The sequence below is a fragment of the Martes martes genome (genome assembly GCF_963455335.1).
Source record: "Martes martes genome assembly, chromosome: 12".
NCBI classification, from domain to species: Eukaryota; Metazoa; Chordata; class Mammalia; order Carnivora; family Mustelidae; genus Martes; species Martes martes.
Genome location: NC_137900.1, coordinates 5,397,397 through 5,416,780, shown reverse-complemented (window position 1 = coordinate 5,416,780; position 19,384 = coordinate 5,397,397). Strand labels below are relative to the sequence as shown.

The window sequence follows — 19,384 nt, the reverse complement described above, 5'->3', positions numbered from 1 at the left end:
ACTTAAGAGAGCTATTAAGATAATTATGAGTTAATATGTAGAAAGTAAAAACCTCAAGCACATTACAAATACTGAATATGTGTTGGTGGAAGAATATATATGTTCTGTCCCTAGGCATGTAAAATTTCTATAAACAAAAGGACAAAGTCAGTATCCACCTAGGTAGGCAGTTTGCTCTGTGTAGCCATTCAGGGACTCAGATGGTTAACGGCCCTGTGATATTCAGTATGTGGTTTCCAAAGTTCCCTTGAGGCGGGGGGTCTCCTTACAGCTTATTAAGCTAGAAAAGTATAGAGAAGCTTGATGGAATGTTTTTATGAACCAAGTTTGGAGACAGTGCACGTAATTTCCTCTCCCATTCCATTGGATAGAATTCTATCACACGATCATACCCAGTGCAAGGGAGGCTGGGACATATAGTCTGCTGGAACAGGAGGTGTATTTTTGCTTTAACAAAGCAACTTTTTGAAACTGGTCATTGAGTATAGTCTAAAAATACAGATGAGGACATTCTTCACTTCATTCCACAGTGTACTTTGTAAGTACACTAAGAAAAAGGTCCCTTTGATCTTGATGCCAAAATAGTTGTGTTTTCTCAAGTGAGAATTTGTTTTGTTTTACTGCCCAGCCTTGGAAATATTATTAATTGTTTAACTGTCCGTTGTTGGCTTGGAAAGCTTAGAGCCAATTTTATTTTTTCATTCAACTGATATTTACTGAGTATTTACTACATGTCAAGCTTTGAGCTAGATTCTGAAGATGTAAGAGAGAACAGAACAGACGTGGCATGGCTCCAGCCTTGCGGAACTTGCTCCTGATGAGGTCTGGGGGTGGAGATGGAAATACGTAATAAGCAAATGCACAATCACATCAAGGGCAACAAGACCCATGAATGAGAGACCGAAGTAAAATTAAACAGTCAGGAACTGATTTTAAACACAGTGAGTAGGGCAAGAACTTCTTATATTTAAACTGTGCCGCACAAAAGTTGGTATACTTCCCAGCGGGAGCTATAATTTGCACAAAACCTTTGAGGTGGGACTGAGCTTGGCATGATCAGGGGATAGATAGGCACGGCCAGGGTGATAGGGGAGTAGCAAGTGAGGTAGGGAGGAAGGCATGAAAATTGAAACATGAGCCATACAGGACTCTGAGTGCATGATAAAGAGTTTGGTTTCCATTCTAAATACAATGGGAAGTTGTGGAAGGTTTTCAGGAGGAAAATGATTGATCCTGCTTGTGTTGTGAGATCACTTTTGCTGCAGTGTAGATGAAACATTGAAGGAAGCAGGAAGAATAGTCAGACGATGGGTGTCATAAGTCTGGAAAAAAGCAGATGGCAGCCCAGCTACAGCAAGCCCATATATTCTGACACGGAGTATATTCCTGGCTTGTGCCCAAGGAGAAGAGGAGACTCTGGTTTGATGTTATTCCTATTTCCCTCCCTTTTCTTGGCCCACTTTTCACTTGCGCTCTTGTGTTGTATGTTAAAGACCCTTAAATCCTTGGTGGATATTCGATATAGTCCTAGAATCCTAGGCTATAGATCCTTCCTTGTTCCGAGAGTGATTCATTATATTGCCCAAGAAAGAATAAATATTGTTTCTCAAGAGGTTTGGTGTTTCTGGGTAAATAAGAGAATTAAGCTGGAAAGACAGGTGGGACTTTTAGAGAAAGTGGGTCCAGAAAACCCAAACTGCTACTAAGAACAATTTGTAAATGGAGGTCATGGAGCTCCAAAAGACGTTTCTCTTTGATATTTCTCCGGGGTTAAATGAAAGAGAGATACTGAGGAATTCTGTCGACCGTCAGGGAAACCTCCGGTTAGATGCCTACAAAGAGAGGAGCTACAATTGGGGAACCAAAGGGTAAATGTGGGGAGAGCGAAGTACAGCAGGAGACTGCTTCCTCAAAATCAGAATGGTTATGAGGGTTCTCTGGTTTGAACTTCAAGAACTTACTGGAAATGAATAGTGTCACACACACATGCGCCCACAGACATCTATTGAAAAGATGTAGCAAATGTTTTTGCAAGTGAGCTTGTGGCAAGTTAAGTTCCATGATTATCCTTAAATCTCCTAGGGGAGAAGAGATATTGACTGCCCAGTGTTGGTATGGACAGGGAGTGAATATCCTGGCTGCTGTACCCATAATAGAAAGGTACTCCTCCCTCTCTTCAGGCCAGTCCGCCCAGCCAGTCCAGTTTCCTTCCTTCCCAGCCAATGCACCACACACACTTGCTAACTCTGTCCACTCTGTTTGGTCACTTACCCCTGAATCTCTGTCACTTCACTGTTAGTATCATGTCATGGGTCAGGCCTCTGGCTGGACCTTTGACAGCCTTGGGTACCTCATTTGACTCAACTCTCTTCCTGTTTTATAGAGCAGTGAGATCATAATTTAATGACCTTAGACATACCATATATGGAGTAAAATGTTAAATTTGATTATTTAATAACACTTAGAAAATTAACAATTTGTAGATATATATTTGCATGAATTAAATATGGATGTATATATACATAAGTAGACTATATAGACATAGAGATGTACACACATATCAGAGTGTTTGCATGGGAAAGAGATCAATAATGCCTATATGTCTATTGGATACAAAGTAGCTATAGCCTATGAGGAAGAGACCAAGGGAACAGGAGGGGAAGAGTTAAGTAACCAGTGCTGACAAAGAGTAGAAGCAAAGATGCCCACATACCTTCTACTTTTAATTCAAACACATCACTGTCAGATCCTGCCACTAGACTCCCCATGGTTCTGCCCCTAAAGATGCTGTTCTCTTCTCTAACCCCAGGCCAGGAAAGGCTCCATTCCATCTTCTTTCATTTGTCAGGTTTGATATTCTTAAGAGGTCTCACTCTGGGACACCTGGGTGGCTCACTCAGTTAAGTGTCTGCCTTCGGCTCAGGTCCTGATCCTGGGGTCCTGGCATGGATTCCCATGGCCAGGCTCCCTGCTTAGTGGGGATTCTGCTTCTCCCTCTGCCCCTCACCTTGCTCATGTTCTCTCTTTCTCTCTGTCTCGCTCTAATAAATTTAAAAATCTTAAAAAAAAAAAAAAAGAGGCCTCACTTTGACTAACAGGCTGAAGAACTCCCATTGGCTTCTCTAAGGATATATATACATATATATATATATATGTATATGTATATATATATATATATATATTTATCTCCTGATTATTCTGGGAGTGTCTAGTTGAAGATAGATGCCCATTATTACAAACATGAGGAGGAGCAATCAATAGGAAGTAGAAGAACTTGGAGCTAGACTATGGGAGTTCACTCAGTTCTCCCGTTTACTCAATATATGATGTCCAGCAAATGGTCTACCCTATAAATGCCTCAGTTTCCCTATTTATAAAAAAACCAATGAGTGTACCTACCTTATAGGGTTCTTGTGAGAGTTAATTGGGTTCATACACATAAAGCACTTGGAACTGCCCTGACAGTATTTAGACTTCTGTGAATGTTAGCCTATATTACTGCTTTCCCCTTCAGCTAGGAATTACTACAGGTAGTAGCTGCTTATGCCATTCATTCTGTCTAATCCTCCCCCACACCAACCCAGTGTGATGGAATGTTCCACCGTACCCAACGTGGTCAGGAAAAGAGGCTGGAGTGAAATATATGGGGTGGCTGGCCTCTGGTTTAGGGTGAAGGACCAGGTGTTTCTTCACCTTCCTCCACCTGTAAGAAGAGCTAGTGTGAACTGGCCAAGTCTAGATGTGATCCAGCCTATGTCCATTTCCTTTCCATACTCGATTCACCTTTTATTAGTCTCTGGACCGTAGAAGGTGCTGAGTCATATGGCCACCACTCATGTCTCTTGCTGCACATCCGAGCTTTATTTGCTAAGGAGAATGATCAGGTTACTGGCCAGGTGATGAGGAACGTTAGGAAAAATCTTCCCCAAACACGATTGGAGTAAAATACCCTTGGACATTATACGCTCAGGAAGTTCCTCAAAAGTTAAGTGACGTTTTCAACCGAATGAACTTCCCTATCTGATTTCCTGGAAAAGCCAGATATTCAAAGAAATTGCATGGCCGCGGTAGCCCAACGAGATCAGTAAATTCTCCCACTGAGTTCCTTCTCAGGTCTGAAAAATTACCTGCTGGTATAGGAACATGTTTGAAACTTGTGGGCAGGGATGCCTCTAAATATTTGCCCTCCTGCAAACTGACCACTTGCCCACTTGCCCTCCCATAACTAGGTCCTGAGTTGCTGCAAAAAACACAAGTTGGTGGCTTTGTAAGTGTCGTTAAGCCAGATGACCAGCCAGTCTGGTTTTCCACAATATGTGTTATTCTAGTGGGACTTGTGTCTTCAGGTGTACATCCTTTGGTCCAGAGATAATCCTTAGAGCAAATTTTCCCAAGGAAATAGTCAAACAAGGGCCCAGAGCTCACTGGGTGGGGTCATTTATGGCACCATTGTTTTGTAATATCAACAATATAAGATAACCTAAGTGGCCATCAATAATGACGGCTCAAATACTGATGTACCTTACAATAAAATACTCATCAGTCTTTACAAAAAATCATGAGATCTATAATTACTGATATGGAAAGATGCTTACAATATCTTTGATGAGTGATAAAAGCAGTTCAATGAACAACATCCTAATATAATGACATGCATTAAAATTACATATATATATATGTATATATATATATATGTATCTCCAGAGAGCTATAGAAAATTATGTTCACCAAAATATTAGTGGTTATCTCAGGTATGGTTATTTGGGTAATCTTTACTATTTTTATTTCTTTATTTATTTTTAAAGATTTTATTTATTTATTTGACAGAGAGAGAGATCACAAGTAGGCAGAGAGGCAGGCAGAGAGAGAGGGGGGGAAGCAGGCTCCCCGGCAAGCAGAGAGTCCGATGCGGGGCTCAATCCCAGGACACCGAGATCATGACCCAAGCCGAAGGCAGAGGCCCAACCCTCTGAGCCACCCAGGTGCCCCAATCTTTACTATTTTTTAATTTAAAATATATTTTATAATGATACAGGGTTTCATTTTGCAATTAAAAAACAAAGCTTTCTATATTTTAATTCTGAGGGGGGAATGGGGGGGAAGTGAGCTAGGTTTTAATCATATTTTTACAAATATGATCTTGGGTTGACCACACCAATCAGGTAATAGCGTAAGAATAATTAACATTTATTGAGCACTTACTGTGTGCTAACAGGCCCTGTTCTAAGCACTCTTCATGTATCAAACCATTTAATCTATATAGTATTCAACATTTTAGGTTTATCCTTATTTTACAGATAATGAAACAGGTACCAAGAGAGAAAGTCATTTGTCCACGCCCCCATGGCTGGCACAAGATGAAACAGATTCGGACAGGGGTCTCTGACGGTAGCTCCTGCGCTGCTCCAAGCCCAGTTCACCTGCCCTTTATCTGCAGGGAGGAGCAGAAGGTGCGGAGATCTGGGAAGGAGCGCGCGGTGCTAAGAGTAGGACTCTGTCCCCTTCCCCTGTTGTTTGGAACCCTCCTCAGCCTCCCCCTGTTCACCTGTTCACTTAACTCCCCTGGACTTCAGTTTCCTCTTTTGTAAAACAAGACTTCTTAGACCTCCCAGCTTAAAATGACTGAGTCCCCTGTATACCATACATGTACTAGTAGCTACTCCTATTGTAGCACTTACCCCTGCACTGTTACCACCAACACCCTATCTCAGGATGAGAGACAGGCTCCGGTGACCAGCACATATTGTAACCGCCACTGTTTTTGGTTCTCACCTTCCTTTCGTCCCTTTTACTCACGTTCTTCATAAGAATGGCAGTGACCAAAGTAATCAACCTGTGATATTCTCTAATGCGGAGCCATCAGTTAGGGTATGCTGGAGCCATCAAAATCACCTGATCAAAGTTTCCCCCAAAATGCCTATTTCTGCACCCCAACCATGGAGATTTTCAATCAGGAGGTCTGTGGTAGTACCCAGGCACCTCTAGGCTTTTAAAGTTCCCCAGGGGATTCTGATGTGCAGCCAGGTTTGGGAAAAACTGATCTGGGTCTGAGTCCTCAAAACATGAGTCAGCTGTCTTCTCCTGTCTCGGACTGCATTTGAAAAGATGAATCATCATTTCACTTTCTTTTCTAACGAGTTGAAACCACGAGTCATTATGAGAACTTGTTATTTCCTTTATCTGAGGTTGAATCCCCTCCTCTTCATCCAAGCACTGCCTCTTCTTTTAAAGATCTTAAGGGCAAAGGACATCAGTCCAGGAATGAGGAGAAGATTCCCTCCTCCATTCAGTCCTGGGGCCATGTTGTAGCCCTAATGAGCTATAGTTAGGGAGTCCTTGGATGAAAGGGCTATATGATATTCTGATTTCTAAAAGAAATAGACGTTTGGTCTTTGGTCACTGTTTCTGGCACAGAACTCTGCAATCCCTTGGAATTTCCTAAGTGACAGGAGCTATGTTTTTGTTATGTCAATGAAGTGACTTTTGGATGCACCTAAGTTTGGGTTGGTTGGTTGGCTCTCCTGGCAACCAGCCCAAACTAGTGAGTAAACAGGTTTCCTGAGCTCTGCGAGCCTCTTCAGGAAATTAACCAAACTCCAAGAGGGGTCATGGGAACCTCCAACCAGTAACTGCTCCATCGGAAGTCCGGGTAGCAGCGTGGACTTGGAACTGGCACATGAAGTGGGGTCAGTCTTGTAGGACTGAGCCCTCAACCTATGGAATCTGAAATTTTCTCTGGGTAGTTGGGTCAGAACTGAGTTCAATTGTAGGATGCCCAGCTGGTGTCCAAGAGCTGCTTGGTTGGTATAGGAAAAACCCACCCCAACCATTTCAGGTTGGCTTTGGGGAACCTTCGTTCCTGAGTTACTGGGACCATACTCGCTGCATCTTAGAGCAGGCCTCAATGTCTGGGGCCAGCAGTCTTGCCTCCCTCTCTCCTCTCAGAGATGAATCAGGACCAGGAAACAGGAGAAACATTGGGATACATGTAGATTATTTAGTTCCTTAGTTTTACCTTATCCTTCTCCCCCAAACCACCACAGCTGAGGCCAGGCCTAGGTCAGCATACAGCAGCGAGGGAATCTCAGGTTCCTCTGCTCCTCTGTGTAATTACAACTGTCTGATGTAACCCTCGTGCAAAAATTCCAAAATATTTTGGAATTTCAAATTTCCAAAACTAATTCCAAACCTAATGGTTTTGGAATTCCAGCAAAATTCCAGCAGACCTAATGCTGAAACCACAGGCCAGACTGCAGAAGGAACTAGAACAAGGACCAGAATTCCAGGCAGGGCTCTCTCTTCTCGGCTGCCTTCTTCCATTTCTCTCTGACGAGCTTCCGTGGGCTACGTGGCTAAAGTGGCCCTCTACCTCCGCCCCCATCCTCCTGTTCCCCCGCCTGCTGGGTGGAGAGTGAGCTTCATCATATCTCAGTCCAATTTCATAATTTCAGGTCACTTATGACTCAGTTCAGTTCCAGTTCTCTTAACAAGTTTTTTTTTTTTAATTTTATTTATTTATTTGACAGAGAGAGAGAGATCACAAGTAGGCGGAGAGGCAGGCAGAGAGAGAGAGGGAAGCAGGCTCCCTGCTGAGCAGAGAGCCCGATGCGGGGCTCAATCCCAGGACCCTGAGATCATGACCTGAGTTGAAGGCAGAGGCTTTAACCCACTGAGCCACCCAGGCGCCCCTCTTAACAAGTTTTTGAGATATAATTCATTACCATATAATTCACCCATTTAAAGTGTACCATTCAGTAGCTTTTTGTATATGGACAGAGTTGTGCAGCAAACACTACAATCAATTTTAAAACATTCTTGTCATCCCAAAATGAAGCCCCATACCCCTTAGTAGTCCTGCCTCCACATCCCCTCCTAGTCCCAGTCCTAGGCCACCCCTAACTATATTCTGTCTCTGCAGGTTGTCTATTATAGACATTTCATATCTGTGCAATTATACAGTATGTGATTTTTTTTTAAAGATTTTACTTATTTATTTGACAGAGAAAGACACAGCAAAAGAGGGAACACAAGCAGGGGGGAGAGGAAGAGGGAGAAACAGGCCTCCCACAGAGCAAGGAGCCCAATGCGGGGCTCGATCCCAGGACTCTGGGATCATGACCTGAGCCAAAGGCAGACGCTTTACGACTGAGCCACCCAGGTACCCCAGTATGTGATCTTTTGCGATTGGCTTCTTTCTCTGAGCGTGACATTGTCGAGGTTCATTCACACTCTAGATTGAATCAGTACTTCATTCACTTTCGAGGCTGACTGCTGTTCCCCTGGGTGGGTACACCAGCGTGGACTTATCCATTCACCGGCTGCTGGACAGCTGAGTTTGCTCGGCTTGCGGCTGTCATGACTAATGCTGCTACAAACATTGGGGCACGCGTGTTTATATGGACATGTATTTCATTTTCTCTTGGTTAAATTCCTTTCTAGGAGAGGAGTGCTTGGTCATATAGTAACTCTAGGTTTAACATTTAGGGGAGCTGCCAGAGCCCAGTCCCACCTGAAATTCCCATCTCATATCCCTTTCAGTCTTCCCCTTACTCCCAGGACAGGGTAAACATGTGGTTCAGCTGTTTTGCTGTAGGAGAGACAAATACCCCCAGGCTGGGTCTGGTTCAGGCCAGTAAATGTGGCCTCCGATATGGGCCTAGGACTCCTATGCCTGTGGCTTAGTTCCCTTCTGTGCCCCCTGAGGACACAGGAGCCATGGAGTCTTTGATGGTCACTGAGGGCCCCAGGGCCTGAGATGAAGGGTGTCCCTATTTTCTTCATCCCTGAAAATATCCCCACAGCCTTTCCCACCCCCAGGCATGGTGTACTTCAGGGAAACTTGCCCGCTCCTTCAGAAACTCCAAGCAAGAAGCAGGAGTCACATTTTATTAAGAGCACTCTCAAACCTCAGGATATCCTGAGAAAGAAAGGATATTTCTTTCTCAGGAAAGAAAGCATTCCTTTCTTTCCCCCAAAGATGAGAGGGGAAGAGAACAGCCCACATTCTCTTCGGGTCCCCAGAATGTCCTCCTTGTCTCTGGAATCCGTCTCTTGTATTGTACATTAGAGAGGCGAGTAGACCAGGTCAGCCTCTGCCACTCTTCCACTCTCAGCCCTCGTTTCCTGGCCCTGGACCTCAGAGACCCCCCTTATTGAATCTGACCTTTGTGACTGCAGTAACTGTTCTCCACGAGAAGCTGTCTCCCAAGTGTTTCTCCCTACGCAGTCACCTGGGGGGAGATGGGCAGGAAGCGCACTTCATCAGTAACTCACGTCAGCCTATTCAACTTAAAATAAACCTCCCTTTTATCTGAGTTGCTTTCAGGAATGAACCAAACCTTGACCTTTTTGCTTCTAAAAACAAACATCCATCTCTGTTGTTCTGGCCAGAACGCCCTTCCCATCCGCACCCTCCCTTTCCTCAGAGGAAGGCTATGCCCTCCTTCACAGGCAGAGGCCAAGTGGGATCCAAGCCATGTGGGTGACTTCCATAGGATCTCTAGAGGCTGACCTCCAGTCCCTGGGCTGATCATGGGTCGAGGAAAGGCGGTTTTCAGGATGGCCCCCAGGTGGTCTCCTCTCCCCTCTCTGCCTCCAGTACCCATGACATTCTCCATTTTCAAGAGAGGGGGCTAGCCGTCATTGCTAGTCATCACATTCCAGATAAACCCACAGAATTTGGGTTCTCTGGGAACAGAGAGGGAGCTGTCTTGCTGCTGTCCTTGGGGAGGGCGCTGAGACTGGTTCCAGATACCCTGCTCATTCTTCGCGGTTCTCACCCATCTTGATCTTGGCTCATTTCCCCAAAACCCTGGCTGCACTTCTTTCTCACCCTTGGGCTGTGTTCTCTTATTTTATTTATTTATTTTTCTCTATAAGGTGAAGCAGGGTGGGAAGGATTGGACTTGTTTTTTGAATCTGCACTAGCTAACGCTGATTTAGCTCCTGCTGTTTGACAAGGACTCTTCCAGGGGCTTTCCATGAACATTTACATCACATCACATTACATTACATGCACTGCATTTGGAGGAAAATATCTGGGGAAGAGAGGATAGAAGTGACCTCTGCCTTGCATTCACAAGGTGATCCTGGCGAAGATGTACCATCTCTCTTTGCATCAATTTTCCCTTCTACAAAACGGTTGGGTGGGGCCTTGTAGGCTGGTGGTGTACCCTGGTGAGGTTATGGCTGTGCTGCTCATACTGCATTATTTATGACCTAGATCCTCATTTTCTATTACCAACTATCAGCGCAACACGTAGTGTGGTCTGTATCCTACCCACGCCTGCACGTGCACACGTGCCCACACACACAATTCAGCTATGCCTCCCCAGGATCTTTTATTATAAAGGGAACAACACTAAATTAAATAAATTGGGAACAGACAAAGCTCTTGGCCAAATTCTTAAAACGTTTTCTTGTTGCCATTGTTTAGGAGTTGAACTATCCTGTCCGTTACTGATTCTTAAGGATTATTTTTCTGTGTCTTTACAGAAGTCCTTTGTGTCCATGGCAAGTTACTTGGGAAATAAAGGTAAAAGAAGGCACCTTTTAAAAATCACCTGCAAGTACTGCACCCAGAAACACCACTCTCCACACTTCGGTGTTTTATCCTGCCGCTGTTCTGTTGAAGCGCATGGATTTCGGAGGCAAGCAGATGTGCTGAGATTCCAGTTTGAGGTGTTTTGGGGCGCTGTTGTCAAAACACCCCAGCCTTCCCCCATCTGAGGTGAGCCTGTTTTCCTAAACCTCAGTTGCGCAGAGAAGACCTGGGAGGGAAGAAGTAGGCAGAGAGGGAGGGGCTGAGATCGGACGAGGAAGGCACATCGTGGGGAGTGCGGCTCTCTCTTCAAGACAAGCAGGAACGCCAGCAGGTGGGTGGGGATCCCGAAGACACTAAACTTGAGAGCCACCCAGGGGACACAGCCCGCTCCTCAGACCATCAGGTAGCTGGGGAAGAAGGTCGGGGAAGAGCAGGCATCCGCCCTGACACCACCTACCTGGAGCTGAGGGTGGAGAAGCAGGTCCCCAGGGGGAGGCTGGCTTCCCGCAGACACGGCCCCATCTTGGGGTCTAGGCAGCCAGTCCCACCTGTAGCCAATACAAGTTTCGGTCCCTCTTGTTTGAGGGATACAGTTAAAAGAACAAGAGGAAAGGAGAACGCCGCTTTTTCAGAAGAAAACCAATGAGAGGGAAGGCATGGAGAGAGGACAAGAAAACATTAAAGAAATATGGCTAAAAAAACCAGGTCCTGTCTGTGCTCCAGAGCCCTGTCCCTGCTCATCCCATCCTTATGAGCCCGAGGGGACGGGGCGTAGGAACGGGGTTGGTCATCCAGACTTGCCTCCAAATTGGCCTTCTCTTGCACCTGCTTTGAGTCTTACTCGTGAAAAGCCTCACAACGTAGTGGGATCACAGCGGCCTATGCTCAAATGCAACCACGCAACCTCAACTCTTTCTTCATGCGTAAAATGGGCCTAATGGTATCTAGACCACACATTGCTCCAAGAAAGAAATGGAGTACCATAGTGGGTTAAAGAGTGTTCCCCAAATATTTATGAGCCCCTGGAGCCTCAGAATATGACCTTCTTTGAAGTAGGGCATTTGCAGGTATAATTAATTAAGAGGAGGTCATCCTGGATTAGGGTGGGCAATAATCCAATGGCTGGTGGCCTTCTAAGAAGAGGAAAGGACATTTGAAGATAAGCATAGAGAAGGTCATGTAAAGTGGAGACAGAGGTTGGAGTGCTCAGCTACAAGCCCAGAATGCCAAGGCTTGTCAGAATCTGCCAGAAGCTAGGCAGAGGCAAGGGAGCACTCTTCCCTGAAGCCTTCACGGGGAGTGTGGCCTGATTTCACACGTCTGTTGCCTCCAGAAACGTGGGAGCACTGGGAGCACAGTGTCTGTTGTTTGAAGCCACCCGGTCTGTGATAGCTCCTGACGACAGCACTGGGAAGCTCACAGAGGTACCTGTGTGAGGTTCCAGGCGCAGAGCGAGAACATGCTGGCGTTCTTTCCCACCCCGCTCCCACCACTAAGCTTGTACTTGCTTCCCCAGGGACATGGTTCAAGGAGTACCTGAGGGCCAAGAAGCCATGCTTGAAAGCAAAACCAAAACTTCTCAGGAGGCTGGGCTTCGGTCAGTTCCTCACAGTCAGTTTTGGTTTGAATTACCCTCATGTTACAAGGAAGCCTGAGCTGGATGGAGAGGATATCTTTTCCTCCCTTGCCTCAAGAACCTTAAGTGACGGTTTTTCATGACCCATTCTCGTATGTCCCTCTGCCAGCCAGAAGGAGTCCTGCTTTGGAGCTACTGCTTGTTGTAGTGCTCAAGGCATAACCTACATTTGTTTTGTTTTATTTTGTCTTGGCTGTTTGTTGGCTTCTAGGAGGGGATCTGATGCAAGAGCAACTGTTTGTTGTATTTTCCTTTGCGTCTTTCCCTGAGGAGAGGTACCGAATTCTGCTGCGAGTATCTCGGAGGCTGAGACTTTCTCCTGTCTTGAGCTGGTGTTGCAGATGATGATGAGGCCGCCACGGTTGGGTAAGTGCGGGCAGACTTTCACTCCACACCACTGGGGGCAGGAGGAAATCTGCCTTGGCGGTTGTGCTCACAGACACCAACAAGCTCATTTCTGGCTATCTCCAAAATAGTGGGATTTCTCCTCCTTGCTCGTCTACTTTTTACTTGTGTTGGAAAGTTTTAGGAGGTGAGGGTTTGTTTGTTTTTTTCTGCATGTAATAAATGCGCAGTGAAAAAGAAACGGACTATCTTGAGATTGTCTCTCAGCTTACCATTTGGGGAGGATCATTGGAACTTAAAAATTTGTGTCTTTTTTTACAATAGACATCTTTTGTGGTTATCCCTTTGGCAGGCAATCACCATTCCAGGTGAGCCAGTGTTGACAAGCTATGCTCTAAGAATAAGCTGTTTAAAACACAGAAGAGCAACAACAAAAATGCACCTACAATGAAATTAACTTATAATACAGGCAACCGTTACTTAAAAAAAACAACATGATTCGATTAGAGCAAGTTTAGCTAAATGAGAGAAACTTGCGGCCTCTGTTCTTCATTGCTCACTGCCTGGGTGCAGATTGTAGGAAAGAGATGACTATGGATTCTTGTGGGAGAGGGTTGAAAGGAGCGGCTTGAGTGAAGTTCCCTGCAAATAAGGCCTTCTAACGCTGAATTCCCATGGTTCTGTGGAATGGAATCACAGATATCCGTTGACAGAATGCACAGCAAGAATACTCAGTGTCACCAATAATCAGACATGGTCTCAGGAGTCCAATGCCAATTGCTTAGATATTCTCCAAGCTCCCTTCCAAGCCTGAGAGTCAAGGAGTGGAAGAATCATATTGCTCTGAGAGCAGAAGTGGTCTCCGCATGTTCATCATTTGAGCTCTCACTTCCCAGCAGCTCTTCCTTACCTACAGCTTCAGGTGTCTTCTCCCCATATTTCTCTTGGGTATGAGCCTTTCCATTCAGCCCGAGCTCTTCCTGGGCAAGGACTGCGCCTTTTAGGTTCTCTCAATCCCAAGTGCCTGGCACAGTGCATAGGGTGACGTGAGGGAATCTGAAAGTTTATCCAGCCCCAGTTAGCTCAATGCCTTCCAGCCCTCTCTAACCCCTCTAAGGGCTTGTTCCCACTTCTCATTTTCCGGACCTCTGTTACCAACCCCCTCTGCTTCTTAGAGTTTTCCTTCCTCGGCTCTGAGACACTATAGTGGGGAAGCTTCTCATACTCTTAGGACCATTTCTTCCTTGCCTTCTTCTCTTGTCTCCTGTGCCTCCTCTCCTGATTGGGGGGCATTCGTCAGACTTCAGACCTTTTTCTCTAACCTGTGTTTTTATAGTCTCCCCATAAGAAAGTTGATTCATTCCCCAATGTCAATTAACATTTGCATATTGGAATAATTTTTTTATCTTTATCTCTATCACCGAATTGTGTCCCAAGCTTTAGGCTTTCATTTTTCTTGAATTGTTTCAATTCCTTCGCGACCCAAACCCAATTCATTTCATAGAACCCAGCTCTAAAACCTGGCTCCTGATCTAGTATTTCTGTCGTCTCATCCTTCTGCTGTGGCGTCAGAGTGGTCTTAATTGTCAGGTCTCAAAACCACAGTCCAACTTGTTGCTTCTCCTTCTTTCCTGAATGGATGATCACTTGTTAATTGCTTTGTCAATTGTTTTGTGAATTGTCTTGTAATAAGTTTCTCCTTCCTCTGCCTTTCTTCCCTTTTCTGACCCTGAATCAGGGACTTTACCAAATATTTGGATTAATACCATGACCCTCTAGTTGAGTGATTGGTGTTCCATTTCACTCCCTCAGTTCTATACAGATTAAACAAACAAACAAAAAAGATTAAAAAAAAAAAGAAGAACGAAAAAACCCCACCAGCTTTCATCTATTTTAAACACTCCTTTTAGGAACTGTCACTATCTCTTCCTGGCAGCTCTACCTGGCATTAAGCCCTTGACATTTTTGGCTCAACCTGTATTTCCAGTGGAGATATGCTACTCCCACTCCCCCTCAACAAGCTCTGTGTGTGTGAATCTCTGAGATTATTTCTAATAGTTCTTCAGGGCCTCAAGAGTAGCTCCACCTCTCCAAAGCCCACTCATCTTAGAAGTATCCTTCCACCAGTCAGCTTCCATGATTGGGGCATTTTTATGCAACACCTTTCACATCACTTCTTACCATTTTTCATGTGTACAGAATTTTGGCTTTCTGACTATGATATCATGTCTTCAAGGGCAGGAACCCTTTCTTACATGAACCCTTTTCTTGATTCCCCACTTTGATTGGAATTGATTCCCTAATTTGAAGACTTGCAAAAAGTGGGAGCATAGCATTTGTTGGCTAAAGAGTTGAGATGCAATTAAAATTTAAGTTAAACTTGAACTGAGGTTAAAGAGACTATTGTCTTCTAATGCCTAGCTCGGCTTCCCTGGTGACCTGGGCGAGAGCAAAGGCAGGAAAGCAATCTGAGCAGGACTTTTCACCAATCTAAAAAGAGTAACTTTTGCTTCTTCTCTCTCTCAGGCCTGAGAACTTGTGAGTGAGAGACCCTTCATGACTCTTCGTAGAGGTGCCAGAAAATGTTCTTGAGTCTTTTATCCTATGCTGTTCGGTTCTGTTTTATACCACAATGACATCTCAACTGCTAGGGTGTGTTCATGGGCAGCATTGTTAAGAATTACCCAGAAATTAATTAAGAATTATCTGGAAATGAAGAAATTCAGCTAAACTGATTATGTGATTGAAAACTGATTTTTTTCTGCTCCTGTTCCAATGTACCCCTTTGAGGGTAGCTTGCCTGAGAACAGGTAGCTACAATGAGCATCCTGTCTGATGAAAGCTCCAGCCCAAGCAGCTCATACCTAAGGAATATACAATTAAGATAAAAACGAAAAGCCGTGCAGGCCAGGACAGTAAGATACTTACATCCAAACCAAGGTGAATTTTAAAAGGGGAGACTAAAGAGGAGGCATGGTTGTTTGAACACATTCATTTCATCTCATGGTGAAGAGTCATCTCTATGCTCTTTTGGCCAAAGGAGAGCCTTACATATGGATGCTTTACAAATTATCCTTGAGTTAATTAATTTTGGCAATGTACTCTATAAGTTCTCCAAATAAACCCTTTCAGGCTTTGCCAGCCTGAAGAGAAAAGAGTTCATACTCTCCTAATATTGAAGGTTTCCAGAACCTGCTCTTTCAGAAAATGTCATTTTCCGAAGGCGCCCAGAGGGCAAAGATCTCATTGAGATGGACTGGCCTTTTGAGAGAGATTGGTGAGGGGCTTGGGGGACCTATGGAAACATTCTTCGGGGAGACAACCTTGTAAATAATCCTACTAAAGAGATATTCTCTTAATCTCCCATCTCTTGTGGAAGCACTTCCTTCAATATGCACCTTCGCTCAAGCGATTTTAAGGGGGCAGGTGATGTCCCCATCCCGTTAGCAGCGCATTCCACTGTCAGAGACTTAAACTGATGAAAATTTCTTTCTTATTTGGGGCCAAAATTATTAACCAAATTAAGTTTTCTGTTTCTCCAATAGACAACGGAGTCAGCTTGGGGGCCAGTGGTCTCAGAGTATGACGCTGAATTGCCATGCATGCACTCATTCATCTGTCCATTCAGGGAACAGTCATAATTGGTTATAAACAGTTATGAAACACACCACACACACACGTACACGCAAACACACACAAAGAAAAAGAAAATTCTTCTAAGGACCTAACACAGTTCAAAGAACTCTTGTTCTAGCACGGAAGACAGATGTGTAGCCAGTTATTATACCAGCATGGAGGTAAGTGCTATTAACACTAGTTAACAGCAGATGACAATTAAGGCAAGAGGAACAGCTGAGAGCAGTTAGGAAAGGCTTATCTCCTTGTGTTGAAGGCAGAAGAACGTAAAGCCACTTAAGGAAGTATTTGTGACCCAGGACAGTTTCTTTGAGCTCAAGTAGAAACTGAGATAGAGGGAAAATAAGATTAGACAAGATAAAGTAAGATCGGATATGAGAGACTAGACTCCCAGAGCCGCTGTGAGGACCCGGTCATGGAGAGCACATGTATTATTTCTGTGACTGAGGCAGGAGGGACCAGATCACAAAGGGTTGCGTAGTCCACGCTAAGGCCTTATAAATAGTGGGAGCTATTGAAGTCTTTTCAGCAGGAGTGTCATGATCACATTTGGTAATTCCATGTTCAGGAGACTCTTCTGCCTACAGGTAAAGGGTTCATTCATTCAGCCAGTATTATCGGAGTGCCAACGTCCTACCAGACACGGCTCTAGGGACTGAAGGATGGTAGTACGTGAAACAAAGATCTCAGTCCTTTTAGTGATTGTATTCTTACAGAAGACAGCAGCTGATAATCTAATATAAATCTAATCTAATATAAATGAGTACATTATATGGTATGTTAGGTGGGAATGAGTGCCTTGGTAAAGAGGAGAGTTGGGCATGCTGGAGAGAGAGGCAGTGCTCCCGCAATCCGCACAAGGCAGTCTCACCAGAGAGAGCAAGGGAAGTCTCTGGATGCGGGGAGGTGCACCCTGGCAGCAGGGTCAGCCCTTGGACAGTGGATCTGAGGAAGAAGCCCACAGGCCTGGGAGCAGGTTTAGGGCCGTTTAGAGATTTCCAGAGTCGCAGGAACCCAGACTGTAATGGGTGGTGGGGTCAAGAGCTCCAGAGGACACTCTCAGTTCTGCAAACGCCTCACACTGCAGGGAGAGGCATGGCCACTCTTGGGTCTTCTAAAGCATGGGGCGCAAGGCAAATGTCTCTCTTGCCTGGGCTACTAGACAGACTTAGGATTTTATTCTCAGTGAAATGTTGAGTCATCAAAGGGTTTTGAGCAGGAAGCTCTGTTTCAATATAAGGAGGAATGACAAGAATTAAGGTGATAGCAGTGGGGTTGTAAAAAGAAAAGACATCATCCAGAAGTATCCCAACACAGAATTAACAGGACTGGGGGATGGACTGGATTTTCAAGATGAGAGATGTGTAAGTTTAAGATGACACATGCAAGATTCTGGCTTGAGGTGGCTGTTATTATTATTATTATTGGCATTATAGGAAAAGGGGGCACAAAGAGTTTTAATAAAGCATCCAGGTCTTAAAGGCTCCTAATTTCTAGACCCAGGATTTGAGCTCAAATGTGTCTGACTTTAGAGTGTGAGATCTTATCCATTGCACAGAAGATACTACCCCTAGAAGGTTGGAAAGTACCTTCCTAAGAGTGTCTATCTCTCTCTTGGCCAAAGGAGACATTGTACAAGGAAAGTCCCCCGGATGGGCAAAGAAGAGAGGGAAGTTACAGCCAGGGGGGTGGTGAGCTAGGCATCCTTTCTGTTGCCAGAGCATGTTACACGCTCTTGTTTTGAGCTCCAGAAATAAGGATGCTGGGCAAGTGCAGCATTAGGATGATACCTTGTCTGGGTACATTTGCATTTCAATAAGGAGCAGAGTCTTCAAGTCCAGCTAAGGTCCAGCATTTCCCTATGGAAAGCACTTGATGGGGCTCCCAGTTGATACCCACTGATATGTCCCTCCCTAAAATGAGAACAAGACTACAGCCCACTGTGGACCTCACAGTCTCTTCTAGCTACTGCGTCATTGCTCGCTCCCATTATAACACTCTTCTCTGAAATGTTGCCTGTATTCTCTTGTCTCTGTACCCTTACCCTTACTTTCTCTCCACTTTACACAGGCGCTCATCTGCACAAATCCCCCGATGTCCTGCTTGGCAGGCTCACTCATGACCTCCACACTGCTAATGGCAGCTCTCAGCAGCATTTGGCTCAACCGAGCACTCCCTCCTTATAGCACTGCCTTTTAAGCTCTTTCTTTATAATTGAGGTATGGCGAGGCCAACAGATCAGGAGATAACTGCTATTGAAAAAAAAAGTTTGTTGTTCTCAGACCCAGAGAGAAGGAGGCATGCCACACTTTAGGGGCCACACAGGCATCAGGGTCAGACAGGAGGAAGAGCAGAAGGGGAAATGTGGCTAGAAGTCTTTATTGTGGTTTCCACAAGAAGGAGTGGGCAAGGCAGGGTAGGCAGGCTTCAATTGTCTAGTTTGAAATAGCTCATCAGGATTTGGAACAGAGGGGCTGTCCCTTGTTGTGTGGTACCTGGCCCTGGGGAGTTTAGGGCTGTAAAGGAGACGGCTGAAGTTAGGGATTCTCAGTTGCTTCATTTGCATTTGAAAGGCCTCCCCTGGGTCAGTTGTTTACTATCTCTAGGAACTGGCTAATCCTGGGAGGGGCAACCCTGCAGGATCATCAAGCATCAGAATACAGAAAATAAAAGACTTGATTAATTTCCATTTTTGCCCTTTCCCTCGATCTTCTTTGCTAGTGCCGTCCCTCCCAGAGATCCCTGCACATTGAAATCCCCCACATCTCAATCCTTGGATGCTTTTTCTCTTGTATGTCTCTTGTGGTAATGTCATGCAGCTCCCTGGCATTAAGTAACATGTAGCTATTGAGGACTCCCAAATTTATCTTTACCCCAAACTCTAGACTGTTATCCAACTACTTACTAAACATCTTCATGTGAATGACTAGTGTCTCAAACCATGTACTGATTTCTGCTCCTTAATCTGTTTTTCTCCATCTTCTCCAGTTTAAAGTTAGCACTTTGCTTCTCCTAGAGCTTCAGCCTGAGGGGTAACCCTACAGTCTTGCACACATTTAGTGGCCCACAGAGCTGCTCTCAAGGAACATAGGCTGTGGACGCAATCTTGGTGCTCTCCCTCTGCCTTGCTTCCACTCAGCAGTATGATCCAGAAGAAAGGTGATATGGTCATCTGGAGCCCAGAATTTTGTGACTGACCCCAGAGAACACCTCCAGATTGCCTG

General features: G+C 44.9%; 1 protein-coding gene across 7 annotated transcripts in view; it reads left to right on the top strand.

Moving 5' to 3' along the window:
- The first annotated feature begins 12,165 nt into the window (after positions 1 to 12,165).
- Positions 12,166 to 19,384, top strand: part of PDCD1LG2 (programmed cell death 1 ligand 2) — a 97,701-nt gene continuing 90,482 nt past the window's right edge. For all 7 annotated transcript variants that reach the window (XR_013967709.1, XR_013967710.1, XR_013967711.1 and 4 more), the window contains exon 1: positions 12,166 to 12,545. Coding sequence is in view for 1 of the 7 variants with exons in the window: in XM_080819501.1 (XP_080675627.1) it covers positions 12,521 to 12,545 (25 nt within the window). In the remaining 6 variants the exon portion in view is untranslated. The remainder of the gene's footprint in view (positions 12,546 to 19,384) is intronic.